Source organism: Crocodylus porosus, unplaced genomic scaffold (genome assembly GCF_001723895.1).
Source record: "Crocodylus porosus isolate Cpor-Errol unplaced genomic scaffold, CroPor_comp1, whole genome shotgun sequence".
In the NCBI taxonomy this organism is placed as follows: domain Eukaryota; kingdom Metazoa; phylum Chordata; order Crocodylia; family Crocodylidae; genus Crocodylus; species Crocodylus porosus.
In genome coordinates this window covers 47,540,238-47,555,972 of record NW_017728947.1, presented here as the reverse complement: position 1 = coordinate 47,555,972, position 15,735 = coordinate 47,540,238, and the positions used below count along the sequence as shown (strand labels likewise).

The window sequence follows — 15,735 nt, the reverse complement described above, 5'->3', positions numbered from 1 at the left end:
CCAGTGCTACGCCCTCTCTGGCACTGGGGTCCCCACACTGCTGCTGGTCCCCTATGACACCTCCTCCATCCCCTTATAGCCTCACCCAAGCCACCAGTTAAAACAGCAAACAAAATACAAGCCCCTGGGCTATAACAAAATCCAAACCGCCGGGCTATAAGTCACCCTACCAGGGAATACTCCGTTCCTCAACAGTGGCAGGAGCGGTTCCTGCGGACATGCCTCTCCCCTTCGGTTGCTCTGGGAGAGCCCCTTCCCCCTTGGTGGCTGGTAGGGAACTGGCCTCAGGCCTGGAACTTGTGAGCCTTGCCCTGCCCCTTCCTATCAGCTGACTGCTGGCAGGTGTGCTGCTGGCTCACTCTGGTTGCCCTGGTAATCCACAGCTGGGGCTCCCTACTCACTGCTAGGGCTCTTTCCCTGGCAGTTCCCACTCTTTATAGGAGCCGGGCACCTAAAGTGCCCTGTGACAAAGGGGCAAGAGAGAGAGGAAAAGAGGGCAAGAGAGAGAGTTGGGGTACCCGCATACCCCCTGCCCTTGTCTCCCATACCCCAAGGGGTACGCATACCACAGGTTGAGAAACTATGATCTAAGGCACTGGTATTAACCTTTAAAAGTGATTTAAGCTTAGTCTGTGTGATCAAGACTCTTGCCTACAGGATTTTTGTTGTATGTAAACCTGGTTCAAGGACGACCCTAGCCAGGTGTGTCTTTCAAACGAATTATCCATGTGATGTTGAAAATCTCTAAGAGAGATTCAAGCTCTTTAGGGGTCCTTCTTGGATGTAATTGGATTCCAGTTGGGAGTTTGATGTCTATCAGGATTCAGGTAGAAGGCAGGGCAGGCTGGCACCTAATAGACTAACTTGTTCAGAGGCATGAGCTTTTGTAAACTACAGAGATACCAGGTCCCTTCATCAGAAGCCCTGAATGGACTTGCAGAGAATAAAGTCATATAAATACAAAGCATAGAGAAAGGAGGAGGAAAGCATGAGGCACTGCAGAGAGAGACGAAGGTAGATTGAAGAAATCAAAAGGAAGAAAAAAGCAGTTAACTCATTGAGGGACATGAGGGTTATAAAAACTAGTACAGGTAATGGGATAAGATCCCAGAGTCTGTTGAGCGCATACTTAACATAATCCAGTCTATAGAAGACTTCTTCCCCTTCAATTTTGCATTCAAGTTGATTTTTAGAATCCTGTTGTTTTAAGAACAGTTAATTTGAGGACATGGGTAGATGTCCAGGGAGGTTAAAGCGTTCTGCTGCAGGCTTGCGTGTCTTTCCGGAATTGATGTCAGATCAGTATCCATTCATTCTTTCACATAGGGATTGTCATATCTCTCCAGTGTTGAGCAGAGGGGTGCTGTAAGCAAGTGATGGTACAAGATCAGGTGAATGAATCCTAGGTTATAATCCACATTGTGTGGTCCAATGATGCTGTAATACATGTTGATGAGGGGGCACAGCTGGCTTGTGGGTCTGGAGCAAGGCCTGGTGCTTTGTTGAGAATAGGAGGTAGGTTGTTGCTGGATAGAGATACCTGTTTCAAATTCCTAAGGTGTGTATCCCTAGTGTAGAGCCTGGCTGTAGATGATGCGTCTAGTGGTATGCTTGTGATGAAAGCCAGTGGCATGAAGGTAGCTGTAGCAGTCTTTTGATTTCCAATATAACATGGTAGTGATGTGTTCATTGTAACATTTCACAGTGGTGTCTAAGAAGTGTATATGTTGAGTGGGAGTGTTCAAGAGTCAGTTTGGAGGGGTGGTGTAACCAGATGGCATCCTAGGGATCACCGTATTCTCCCCTAACATCCCCTTACCGTTCCCAGTTAGTCTAAAAAGCAATTCTTGCCCGTCACGTCTTTGATGTTAAACACATAATAGGGAGGCTGCCTTTTCGTCCTCTTGGACATGGCTTTCCTGCTATACACTAGCCCCGTTTCTGTAATGGGTGTTTCGATACACCCCAGCCTTATGAGGTATGTGCAGCATTGTGGCTGGTGCTCAGGGTCAGCACGGCCCCAATGCTGCGCTCTCGCTGGCGCAGACCCCCTATGAGGCCTCCTCCATCCCCTTATAGCCTCTCCCAAGCTACCAGTCAAAACAGCAAACAAAACACAAGCCCCTGGACTATAACATAAATTCAAGCCGCCTGGCTATAACATCACTGAAGCCACCCCAAGGGTGCTCTATCTCTCACCAGTATCAGAAGCTGCTAGTGTGGTCAGGTCTCTCCCTTTTGCTTGCTCAGGCAGAGCTCCTTCCCCATTGGCTGCCAGCAGGGAACTGCCCACCTGGCCTCAGCCTTGTGGTTTAAATGTGAGCCAGGCCCTGCCCCTTCCAGTCATCTGACTGCTGGCAGATGTGGGTCACTAGCGCCCTCTGGTTACTGTAGCAACCTGCACCTGGGTAGTTATCCCTGCTGTACAAGTAGCAGGCACCTTAGTGCCCTGCTACAGGTGGGAATTGCTAAAGTCCTGGTGGAATTTATTGCGGGATTACTTCCTTTGTGTCCATATGATGAAGATGCTATCTGTGTACCTTAGATATACAAGGGGTATGGGAGGGCAGCTACAGAGAAAGCAGTCCCCAAGGTCTGGCATAAATATATGGATGGAGGGAGAGAGGGGCATATGCAAGACCATAACAGTCCTGTTCATTTGTAGGTATAGATAGTCTCCAAATCTGAAATAGGTATGTGTGGAAATAATGTGGTGGAAACAGAAGCAATGTCAATGTCAGATAATATTCCATATGGCTTGTAATCTATCCGTATGTGGTATGTTGGTATACAGAGATGTGATATCCATGGTAGCTAATATATGTTGGTAGATGGAAACTTGTCAATAGAAGCTAGGAAATCTATGGTGTCCTTCAAATAGCTGGCAGCTCCAGTGGCACACAGAAATATGAGTCAACGTAGCCAGACACTCCCTATATAATAGTGCCAATAGCATAGATAATGTGGAGTCCTGGGTTGCCAGGTTTGTGGATTTTGGGTAATAAGTAAAGGGTGCCTGGCCTGGGATCCTGGGAGGTAGAAGCATCAATCCTTTCCTGTGTTTTAAGAGGTAGCATCTTTCAGAGCTTGCATAGTTCCCTCTGATATTGGTCCATGAAGTCTTGAGTCAGGAATTTATAAAACTCCATGTTGGAAAGTTGTCTCTCAGCTTCTTGCAGGTATACTGTTTTGTTCATGACAACAGTCAGGGTCAAGAGGTGCTAACATTTAACCTCTGACTAAATCTGTTTTACTTGTTTCTCCAGTCTGCAAAGAAAATAATCAGCTTCTTAAAGGCACAAGGTATGGCTCTTCTGTCACTTACCGCAGAATAACTATTGATTTTAGTTAGGTTACTCCTGATTCTTACCAGGTAACTGAGAGGAAAATAAAGCTGAAGACCGCAACAATATAAAATTCCCATCTGAGCAGGACACCCACTTAAATTCCAGGCAGTGCAGGCATGAATATGACAGGGGGGAAAAAGAGAGACTGAGGAGATGGCTCAGCATTACAGCGTTTGTGACATAGGATTATCTTTTGTCTCCATCTCTTGCCCACTCCCAATTAGGGAGCTGGGGCAGGAAGTGAAGGAATGGAGTGTGACATCTACACCCCCATGGCCCATGTCAGCAGTCTGTCCTAGATCTGTCTTGCTCCTAGTCCATCAATAGCTGCATGCCTCCTCTAGACCTCAGTTTGGAGGCTGTTTATTTTATGTCTCCTGTTTGGATAAACAAACCATTGTGGTGACCATAGGGCTGATCTTCTTTAATGTTTCTCATTTGGATGTAAACTGACATGTTGATAACTACTGTGTAGCAGGCGGTGTCTCTCACTCACTTAATCAATAATATCTTCTCTTATGCCAGTTATTCAAACGGTGCAAACTGCTTCTCTGTATGGGGTAACTACAAGCTATATTCTGGTGGGTGACTCACACAAATTGCCAAGAGAAAAGATAATTCTTACTAGTACTGAAGCTGCATCTTACTGCCTGGGTAGGGGAGGAGAAGACGGTATGGTACCATTACATTATCCAAAGAGTGTGGATTATTAAGTCATGCATATGAAATAGGGGATGGCATTTTAAAACCCAGATCCCTGTAACAAGCCAGTCTTGTTCCTGAAGAGTGCATATTTGTCAGTCCCTTAATTGGCTGTCAAACAAATGGATGGAAGTGCAGTAATTATTCCATATCTTGTTGTTCGTGCATAGTGCAATAATAGCAATCAAATGGAAGCATATTCAGTGGTGCAAAAGAATTCCCAGCCATTGGCTGCAAACTTTCAGCTGCTTCAGTGTCAAACTGATCCATCCTATATCAGACGTAAATCACATGAATTACGTGTCCTAGCTGCTGCTGCATAGAACAGTCTGATGCTGCTAGAGGAAGTGCAGTGAATCCTGGCAGAGCTCCCACCTAGGAGGCACAAACAGTGCCTGAGGAGGCACTTGCTGGTCACTGGTCCTTTCCTGTCATATGTGAACTGCTCCCAAACAGTTCAGTATCAGTTATGACCATGGGGAACAAACATTGAGTCGTTACTTCAGGAGGTTTTAGGTTGCTCTTGTTAGTTATGTTTAATTGCTTTATATCAGGGTGCTCAACCCCCAGCCTATGGGGCAGATGCAGCGCACAGTACTGTGTTATCCAGCCCTCAGGGCTCCCCAGAGGACCAGAAAGTTGGGGGGGGGGGCAGGAAGGGGAGTGACGCAGTGCCACTGCTCCCCTGCTGCTAAATATCTGGGCCAGTGGAGAGCCCCAGGTCCTGCATGCTGGCTGGGGTACCTGATCCCAGTACACAAGGCCAGGTAAGGGCAGTGCCAAGCCCCAGGGCTCTATCCCAGTGCAGGAGGGGCAGCACTGGGCCCCTGGGACCTAATCCTGGTATGCAGGGATTGATGGGTCCTCAGGACCTAATCGTGATGCATGGGGGTAGGAAGGGATGGTGTCAAGCCCCAGAACCTCAATCCCACGGGGCACGAGTGGGCAGTGCTGGGCTCTGGGTTCTAGGGGGCTGGAGGTGGGAGGGTGCAGTGCCAGGCCCCCGCGGACCAGTTTCAGAGTATGGAGCAGAGAGGGGGCAGTGCCAGGATCTGGCCTGCAGACCAGCCCCACACCATTCATGTGGTTGAGCACAACTGCTTTAGATCTTCTGCTGTGTTGTGAAATTTCTCCCTTTGTAGTCAAGGGAGCCAGAAAACTCCATGGACTTTCTCTCCTCCTTGCACCAAGAGTCTTGCCCCCTGTATTAGAAACAAGAGATGCTCTTAGGCACCTCTAGAATCCTAGAGTCAAATGCCCTGAGAGTGATCCCGAGGGATAGGGAATACAGTGGCAGTTGCATAACCTGGGGGGAGACAGAGAGTAGGGCACCAGCTCCAGACACTTATGCAGAGGGGCTGCCAGCATGGGAGCCCTTCAGGAGCCCCCACTGCCTCCTATGTTCAGGGAGCTTGTGCTGAGGCAGCAGTAGCCCATGCCACGTGGCTATGTTATTGTAGGCCCTGCATGAGGAGTAAGGCTTAGCTGCCCACTCAGCACCCTCCCACCCTGTGCTGCCCAAGGCACATTTTAAGCTACACCGCTGCACAGTGCTGGGAAAGTGCATGGGTAAGGGTGGGACAGTTGCCTGGGAGTATAGGTGAGGGACCGCTGTCCTCTTTCATCCGCCTGAGAGAATTTGTCCACAGGGTCCCAGGGAGTAATTGGGCTCTGAAAGGGAAGACTGCTTGATCACTACCAGCTAAGAGTAGCAACTCTGTAACTTGTATCAGAACAAAAATAATTAGAGAAGGCTTTTTTTTTTAATTGCACTCCCTGCCAAGGCAGGATGGTTCCTTGTTCTCAGGGCACTAGCTTCTGCCTGGGAGGTTGCAGCTGCTCAGCCTCTCTTGATCAAGAGAACTGTCATGTGGCCATTTGCAGAGGTAAAATGGAGGAAACCTCTGAGTTCCTCCAGATCAGACATGGCTGGACTGTGCAGTGCCAGGAAAGCAGCAAGCTGAGGGTCCAGGGGGGTCTAGGTGAAACGCAGCTTCCCTTTTTTGGTTTAATTCAGAAGAGCACAGGATTGCTTCTAGTCACACCATAAGAGTACTGAGGAAGGGCTGAGTTGAGGAGGCTGTAGCCTGAGAAGTGATCTGAGCATAGGGCTGGGAGCCAGAGCTCCTTCACTGTATTCCTGCTTTAGCCTCTGCGCCCCCCCATGGTGTTATGGAAGTCACTTCTACTCTGCTTCCATTTAAAATACGCTTGTAAAATACTACCTGCTTCACATTGCTGATTCACTTATTATTGTTTGTTTGGTATCTTCAAAAATAAAGAAATATTCTCAGATTTAAATCTAGTCCATTAATCTAGAAAGCTGAAAGGATTTTCAGGTCTTAGATATGCCCCTGACCCTCCCTGTCAACTGCTGTGATTTTTATAATCATAGGTTTCTCTTATTTGTGTTGGGGGTATAAATATTTTCTGTCTTGCTTTGTAAAAACCCCATGCAAACTGTTATCAAATGCACAATAAATAAAAAACAAAGATGTTTTCATGAATGTGTTTTGTCTGTACCATCTCAGGTGTTTTTCATAATAGCAACAAAAATAATGAGACTGAAACGTGCTTTATGTATTTATTATTAAGGCCTTATTAAAATCTCTCCAATACGATTGCACAAACGAGTGTCACCCCATGTGGATGGTTCTCTGGTTATTCTTCCTGAGCAAATTGAACCTTTCACACTTAGCTCCTATACCAGTGTGTCCCAAGTAGGAATACAAAAGGCACTGTAGTCTGCAAGTGTCCTGTAACTAGGAAGAGGTATGTGTGTGTGCTCGGAGCAAGGGGAGTGAGATGGCTAATCTGTTTGTAGGGTTTTTTTCTAAAATTGGGAGATCTGTATCAGTGCAAACCCATTGCGCAGTACAAACCAGGATTGCACTGGCAAGGTTTGCTCTTGTAAGTCACCAGGGAATGTCATGGTGGCTGCATTATCAACCTCAAGCTTCCAAGAACCATGAGTCTGGCTTAACATAACGAGATTTCTTTTGGAGTTTTCATTTTCTATTTGGAATCCTTTGAAGCCTTCAGGATTTGTGTTTTCAAGCTTTTCTCAACGGTCACATTTTTGCCCAATTTAAAATGAAAAACTGAGCTTTTCATGTAATTCCTGGATGCTCAGAGCTGAGGCTTTAAGGACAATGCCAAATATTGTGACTTGCACAATCAAACCAAAAATGCTGGGAACTACAACTAGTCCAAGCCACCGGTACATGCCATCTGCACTAGTGCTGGGATAGCTGCATGAGTATAAGTGTATTGATGCAAAACCAAACCCTTCCTGCCTTTTTGATGGCATTCAATTGGTGCAAACCTAATGCAGTAATTTGTATTGAACCCTTTTGGCTGTAAGTCAGAATAGCTTGCAATGGCTTCATAATTGAAATCAGAGCAGGAAACTGCAGGAGAGCAACTATCTAGTCAATGTCCAAAAAGAACTCATGGCATAAATTTTACAGGAATCTTTCCAGTTCACCTCTGGTGGCAGTAACACAGGGCATATATTAGTGTGGCTTATTAAAAATGTTGAGAAAGTTTCCTTTTCAACCTGTGCGGGATCTTCATGTCTGTCAGGGGTTCTCTGGAGTATGTGAACCAGCTGTTGGCTATGTCATTTGTATTCCTTGGAACTGATCTGTGCACAATTACAACCCTTTTCTGAGCCCTCTCCAGAACTTTTCTCTCAAATTCTAAACAGATTATGTCTCACTTGTGCACAGGATTGGTTTCTAAAGCCTCTGAGCTGTCAGCCCCAGCTGATTTACACTGCAGAGTACACTGAGCAACGAAGTACAATCTGCTTGACATCTCAGTGGATGTTATGCTCCACTCATGCAGATAAGCAAGCACATCCTTTTACTTTTTCTTCAGCCCCTGTGTTTACACTTTGATGCAGAAACACATTGGTTTATTTTACTGGAAGTTTTATAGCTGAAAGTAGCCCTCCACAGATGCAGTCTGAAGACCAGCACGTAGCTTTGCTTACAAATTAAATGTGGGTGGCTCTCGGTTGTTTCAATGGATCTTTGTCTGTACTGCAGAACTAGCTTTCAGGGCTTAGCTACATGGAGAGAGCTTCACCCATACACTGGTGAAATTATATTGATATGGTCAAATTGAGATCACTATACCACTGTGACGCCTTCTGGATACTTATTCGAGAATAGAAGTGGCTTTTTCTTAAGCTTCTTCAGCAATGTAAAAGGTACTTTTCACTGCAGTAAGTGCCTCTATGTGGGGCATTAGAGAGATTTAAATTCACGCATTCCCTTACAGTGGTATAACATCCCCCTGCTGGCAATCTCAAAGGCTGTCGGCCTCTCTTCAGCGGTCAGTAGTAGGACTGAGATGCGTAAATGAGACTGGTAAGGCTAGAATGCTGGCTTTCAGCTCTGTAAGTGGCAGTGCTCTCCAGGTTTCTTTATTCAGTCTTGCACTGGGATTTGCACACCCAGCATGAACTTGTTTTTTCTCCCCCTGCAGAAATTGTTGATGGCAATGTTAAAATGACCCTTGGAATGATCTGGACCATCATCCTTCGCTTTGCCATTCAGGATATCTCAGTAGAAGGTAAACCTTGGTATTTTTCCACTGCTGTTTCAGAATGGATGGTCCTTGTGGTCAGGGCAACAGCATCTCTTTGCTACATGAGATCCAGCTCTGGTGGTACCGAATCAGCACATCCTGGAAGCCATCAGGGAGCCACTAAGATCCAAGTTGGCTTGTGCTGTGATTTCCCTTTCTGGCCAATTCATAGGTTGGTACAGACATCCTGGGAAGAGTGTTTAACTCCTTCTCCCTAGAGAGTATTTATAAGGTGCATGAAATGGATGGGGAGGCGGTCATAGACTCCAGAACATTCCCTTACTGGCTGATCCATGGAAATGGTCATTTTGCTACTAGTCTCACAAAGGTGTCCTAAATCTGAGAGCTGTATAAGAGTACATTCCCTCAAAAAAGGAAGCTAAAGGCATGGCTCAGTGCTGTGGTAGTAAAGGGCCAGAATGAACCCGAGGGATGAAAAAATTCCAGAGAAATTGGTTAGTCCACTTGCCTCCTTTGCTCTTTTTCTAGAGACATCTGCTAAAGAAGGACTTTTATTATGGTGTCAGAGGAAGACAGCCCCCTACAAAAATGTGAACATCCAGAACTTCCATATCAGGTGAGTCAGAGGTGGGGATTATCTTTATGATCTTGACAGGTCATGTTTGTCCATAAGGCTCTTGGCACTGTTAGGCATCTTGCATTACCAAATTCTGAAGGAAATAATTGTGAGACTTGCTGTTACCCTCCTATTATACAGGAGAAAAATGGGCTGTAGAGACTTGTCCAATACCATACAGTAAAGTAGCATCAGAGCCCGTCATAGCACGCAGATTACCAGCCCCCCAGTTCCTCACTCTGGCCACAATTACTACCTTCGACAAATATTTTGGAGCATTACATTTCCTGAAGATGCTGTTCATGTTGGAGGCTGGTCAAAACATTTTTGAACCAGTGATGCTACAAATAGCTTTAGGAAGTGTAGTTCCTAAAGTGAGGTCTACACTAGAAATGTTTGCCGGCATGGAAATGCTAGGAAGAGGCATTGTTAATATTTTTATACTGGTCAAAGCAACTGTAAATGGTACAGTTCCTTTTGCTGGTATGGTTCAGAGTACCATTATGAGCTACGAAAGCAAAAGCACTTTTTGCTGGTATGTCCTGCATCTACACCTGGAGGGTTTGTGAGCCTGGCTGTCATGTGACATAGCCAAGTGAGAGATCTGCTAGGGTGTGCAAACACTTCCTGGAAATGAAGGGACCTCCAGTACTTGAATCCCACAGTTTGGTTAAACAAATCAGTACAACACATACTTTGCAAGGAATAAGCCATTTTCTGAGAGGGGAAACATGCAGCTGATAAAAACTGTTTGATTTTTGTCTTTGTTTTGGGGTTTTTTCTCATCTTCCACCTTTTGATGGTAGGAGACAGGTCATTTCTGCTACTTAATGGACATCAGACTTGTCTCTCTCTCTGATTCTGTATGACAAGCTTGAACTGGTTGGGGAGAGGGCAGAGATAGCAAGCATAGTGATAGATGTAACCCAGAGTGATAATTTTCCCCTCCATGTTTTATCTGTCTTTTCCTAGAAGTATTTTCATGCAAATTCAGACATTCACCTATTTTTTTCATGCCCAAACTCAGTTTCTGCCCATTAGTACTATTCAGATTCTATTTGACAATGAAAATGTTGTGGTAATAGATGTGGCAGCAATAAAAATGATCCCAGACCACTGAAGGCTGTAGGCATTGTTGTCGTTGGCTTCAGGGGGAGCAGGATAGGAGCCTGATGCAGAAATAGGCCTTGTTCACATTTAAATGCTTACTGAATGAAGCCTTAGCTAAAAGTAGATGAAGCCTGAAGTAATGATCTAGGCTCTCAGCATCTTAGTCCCATCTGCTGTGCACTTTCAGTCAGCTGCCTGCCACTCCACCTGTTTGAACATCACTAATTATGTCCTCTTCTACCTTCTTTACAGCTGGAAGGATGGTCTTGGCTTTTGTGCTTTGATTCACAGACATCGCCCAGAGCTCATCGACTATGGGAAGCTACGAAAGGTACCAACTTCATTTGTTTTGAGGAGCAGGTGCCCCAGGTCTATGGAAGATAAGAGGCAGGAAAGCTAGTCTGACATGCAGTAATTGGAGGACTTCAGCTGCAACTGATGTTGACACTTACTGGGGTTTGGGGAAGAAAAAGAGAAATCAATACATTCCACTTCACCAAGGGAAACTTCATGAATTATCTCCCTACTCTTTCCTGATTTCAGATGACTTATTGGCTGGCTTGATTTCAGATGACTTATTGGTGGCTGTACTATGTAGGAACAATCAGTCACATGTGCATAGGTCCCAACTTGCAAAAGTTTGTGTGTCTGCAACTCAGGCTTATGTGCTGGGCAGCAACACACTCAAACACACCCTGATGCTCTCCACACGCTACCTCTTCAGCTGCAAAAGGCATCTGTGTTCATGCAGTGTTGCTGGTGAACTAATTAGTACTCCTGAGGGTCAGGGATAAATCATTTGTCTGCAGCACCATATGAACACGGCTGTGCTGTTTTCAGTCAGGGAGGTAGTGCACACAGAGCAGTGCAGTGTTTGAGCTGCCTGGCACAGTAAGCCTGTAGTGCAGATATGCTCTCAGCAATGCCAAGTCTGACACTAAGTACATGTGCAAACTATATGCATTTGCCAGTCAAGTCAACATTAGAGGCAGTGTTTCTGGAGCAAACAGGATGGAACAGGATACCGGGCTGTGAGGGTGCCTTTTTTTACAGAACAGCTGAGAAACAGGCGTATGTGTACTCTTCTGCCAGAATGAAGACTTGTCATGGGCTGCCAAGTTAGTAGTTAGAGTCCAATGGCTCTAAGATGACTTCCTGATACTTATGTGAGAAGGAAGGTTTATTACAGTAATAACTTTCCTTGGATCAACTGCATAGTTGGGAGTGATGTTAGACAAACTTTTGGGAACAAAGTGAAGGTCCTCAGGAAGGGCATTGTGTGGCTGAAATCTTATCTAATGCCTCTTCCCAACAATAGAGTTGAGTCCAATAAAAAAAAATACCATCAGGCAAAACTTGCTTCTTGCCTATTCTCTGGGTCATCACAGCTACAACACTGCAGCTCTTCCTAGTCCTTAGATTAGTATGGTAAACAAAAAAAAAGTGCTTTCACTAAAGTTTCCTACCTCTTGAAAAATGACCAAAAATACCATCTTGTTCTTTGAAAGATCAACTCCCTTTGTGAAGCAGCAGGTATGACTTAGTGACCAAAATAAGTGTTTAGTGCTTTGTATAACCCACAGCATTCCTCAGGTAGCAGAGGTATGAAGGAGTGAACTGGATTCTCTTTCTACTTTTGTATTGTCAATAAAGCAGCATACTTAATATATCTGTGCACACTTACTGAAGGCACAGGGACTGTACAGAGGTTACTGAGGCATATCTTTGAAGGATTTTTACTCATGGTGATGATGCACAAGAAGGAAAGGCTCAAGCTGGCTGTCTGTTACCAAGATCAGTGTAAGGGGCTGGTAGTTTAGGAAAATACATATGTGGTACCTGTAAATTGAACACATTGGGTATAGAAGTCATTGAAGTCATATTGCTAGTGCAGTGGGAACCAACCTTTTTGGCAGGCATGCCACCAGTTGACCCCCACACCCTCCACAAATGCCACTCTGATCATCTTCCCCTGCCCAATCTGTTGCTCTGCTTTCTTCACCCTACTCTGTACCCCCTTCCCAGTCTCCTGCACTGCTTTCTGCTTTTTGCCCTGTGCTCCCTGCCTGATCTGCTGCTTTGTCTTCTGCTTCCTGCCCTGTCTGCTACTGTGCTCCCTGTCCCCTCCCTGATTTATCGTGTGCCACAAACAGAGACTGCACATGCCATTTGTAGCATTGGTTACTGCTGGAGTGGATTCCTATTTCTTGCAATGAGGCTAGGTGGATGGGATCAAAGTAACTTGCAAATGAGCTAATCAGATTAGCTGTGTCTTTGAAACGGTCAATTATAGGGCGCCTCAAATTTTAGACAATCAATAACCTGAGAGGTTTTTATTGTCTTGTAGAACAGTTAATTGTATCAGTTTGTGTCTTGGGTCAGCACCTAATGATTCTGAATAAACAATGGGGGAGGACTCCACTTATTTACACAAACTGAAGCAGTGAAAAAAAAGAAATGGTTAGAACCAATCCCCTTTTCAATTTATTCTATTGGAAAAAGAAAGCAGCTGAACAATGTCTCTTTAAAAGGAAAAAATCCAGCTGGGAAACTGCACAGTTCCCTTATTAGAAACAAAAGCCAAACCTAAATCCAAACAAACCTGGTGTGAGGGAAGGGGGGAAAAGTCCTTGCTAGCTTTTCAGAGTGAAAATGAGGGTGATTATCTTGTCCAAATCAAGTAGCTGTGGGAAGGGACTGGCAACCCCTGCTTCTCTCTCATCTTGTGTCTGCTTTATAAAATAGTAAAGAGAAACACCATCAACAGGACCCTCATCTATGCTTGTCTGTCCCTGCTGGCAATTCTAGCAGCAGATAGGAGCCCCAGCTGCCAAGCTGCCACAGTGTGTGCCTGCTCACGACCTTAGGGGTGTTGGTCTAAGGACATAGGCAGGCAAGGTTCTTTAGGTAGATGTGATATCTTTTACTAGACCAACTAAATAGTTGGAAAAATTGTTCTTTGCAAGCTTTCGGGCACAAACGCTCATAACCTGGCAGCAATACTCATTGTGGCTCTATTCCAGGGCAGGCAGTTATTTTGGGCGGAGGGCGGCTTACCCAGTTTTGGCAGGCTGTCAGGGCTGCATGGGTAGTCCCGCCGCTTGACAGGTGCCCCACCCCCTGGTCACCATCCTGGACCAACATCCCAATGTCTTGGAACCAATGTCCCAGGGCCAGCTCCGGTGGGGCCCAGAGTGGGGCATAGGCTGGCAGGAGTCTGTGGAGCCGGGCTGGGCTACACCAGCAGGGAGAGGGGGGAGCTGGCCTGGCTCCATAGAGCTCCTGCCACCCTGCCCTGTGCTCCCACTGACTCCCCGCCTGCTCACGCCCAGTGCCCCCCACAGCCCCACGGTACAGGCGCAGTGTACAGCCCCGACCCCCTGCTCACCAGCAGAGAAGAAACTGGTGCTGAGCATGGGGAAAAGCGGCCCCTCGCCTGCCCCATGGCCGGTGCTCCCTGCTGCAGGCGCTCGCAGCCCACACAGGGCTGTCTGGAGCAGGCACAGGCAGCCTCATCTGGGCTGCAGATGGCTACAGCGTGGGGTGCTAGCCGTGGGACGGGCAACAGGCCACTCTTCCCCACGCTAAGCACCAGCTTGTAACCTGCCCCACTGCCAGCGTGGCAGTGGGGCCAGGTTACAAGCTGGTGCTGAGCATGGGGGGGAAGCAGCCCCTCCTCCACCCCATATCTGGTGCCCCGCACTGCAGGTGCTCACAGCCCGCACGGGGATGTCTGGAGCGGGCACAGGCAGCCCCATGTGGGCTATGAGCAGCTGCAGGTTCCACCTGAGTGAAAAGTGTGCCTGAGGAAGGCATCAGCAGTTGAAGGGACAGTGGCATCTGGGATCAGCACATGGCTTCTGGCACATAGTGGAAGAAGCTTCTGTCCGCTCGGCAGAGGTGGTGTAACTGCCAAAGGAAAGGAGAGCTCTGCTACTTCAGAGGAGCTCTTGAGTATGAATTTGCTCAAGTGCAGTGTAGCATAGAGTAGGCCTTATTCCTTTTTCATTTCCCTGTCTACTTTCCCTTGGCAAGAACCTCTCCCCCATACTCTATCCTTTCTACCATTGGTCTTTTTTCCTTTCTCTTTGCTCTTCTAGGCTTTGCTTAGACATCAGTTTAAAGGTATGATGTAAACTAACACATCTGGAATCTCTACTGTAGACAGTCTTCTCTGCTTTCAACATAAGCTACATCAGTGGTATCTAACTCATCTGGCCCTGAAGACTGGATGAGTGGAGTGAAGCCAGTACACAGGCTGGATGAATGGTGTGGGGCTGGCCCTGTAGGCAGTACTGGACCCATAGTGCACTAAGCTGACTGGGTACAGTGCCACCAAAGTTACAAAGTGCCCATTATTCCTTTCTTGCTATGGGAGAACTATTTAACTAATTAAAGAGTAGCTTGTGTAGCACAGCTTTAATCTATCTGGTAAGCAGAACAGATTTGTGAACTTTAGAAGGCAAGTAGCCAAAAACCTTTCCAACATTAGCCTCCACCTAAAATCTTCCCACTGTGTTGCACTACCACTGGCATGCAGCTCAACTATTTCCTTTTCCATTCCCCTACTCTTACTCAGCTCCTCTTCTTGAGCAGGAGCAGAAACCAGCTCAAGCCCAAAGTCTTGGTGATAGCTGATGAGACTGTTCCAGTATAAGCAGGTATCTGAACAAATTTTGCAGATATCTCTACCTAAATGTAAGAGAGTTTAACAGCCCTGACTGATCAGACTCAACCTTGCATAGCTTGTGAGCTGACAAGATCACAGCCTGAGAAAGTATTTGCCACTGTTTAGCTGCCAAATGCTGTTTTCAGTCAACAGCAGTAAATCTTGGTTTCTTTTACTAGATTGACATCCTCTCTGTTTATGTGCACCTTTCTCTGATCTTCAGGTCCTCTGACTCTTTCTTTTATTCAGCACTCCTTTCCACTGTTTCCTGAGCTAAGGCTTTTCCTGGTGTCACCACACTTTGTGTTGTTTTTCATTTCTTCTCAGCTCCGCAATATCAGCTTAATTTTGGTGTGTGTGTGTGTGTGTGTGTGTGTGTGTGAGAGAGAGAGAGAGAGAGAGAGAGAGAGGTGGGGAGGGGAGAGAGAGCATGTGTGTGCATGCCCACACTACCAAGAAATCCAAACCAAGGGGATGTGCACTGTGTATGCCTCCTCTTTTAACATATGGACAGCATTTGCACAAAGCCCTGCTGAGAGGTTTCACGTAAAAGGCTTGGCTGCACTGTATCGACAATGTCAAATCCCCGAGTACGGTGTGTGCCAGTAAAAGGAGTTCCTTAGCCAGTGGAGCTTCATCGCTTCCCTGTACAGCATTGTCCCTGCTGACAACAGAACTCTTTGTGGAAGTAGCTTGCATTCATGCTGGAGGTGTTGTCAGCATTGCTAGGTCAC

At 46.3% G+C, this 15,735-nt stretch overlaps 1 protein-coding gene across 6 annotated transcripts in view; it reads left to right on the top strand.

Moving 5' to 3' along the window:
* The window catches only part of ACTN1 (actinin alpha 1), a 131,653-nt gene that overhangs the window by 75,045 nt on the left and 40,873 nt on the right, over positions 1-15,735 (top strand). For all 6 annotated transcript variants that reach the window (XM_019551454.1, XM_019551451.1, XM_019551453.1 and 3 more), the window contains exons 4-6: positions 8,544-8,630; positions 9,135-9,222; positions 10,585-10,663. In XM_019551454.1, the coding sequence (XP_019406999.1) occupies positions 8,544-8,630; positions 9,135-9,222; positions 10,585-10,663 (254 nt within the window). The remainder of the gene's footprint in view (positions 1-8,543; positions 8,631-9,134; positions 9,223-10,584; positions 10,664-15,735) is intronic.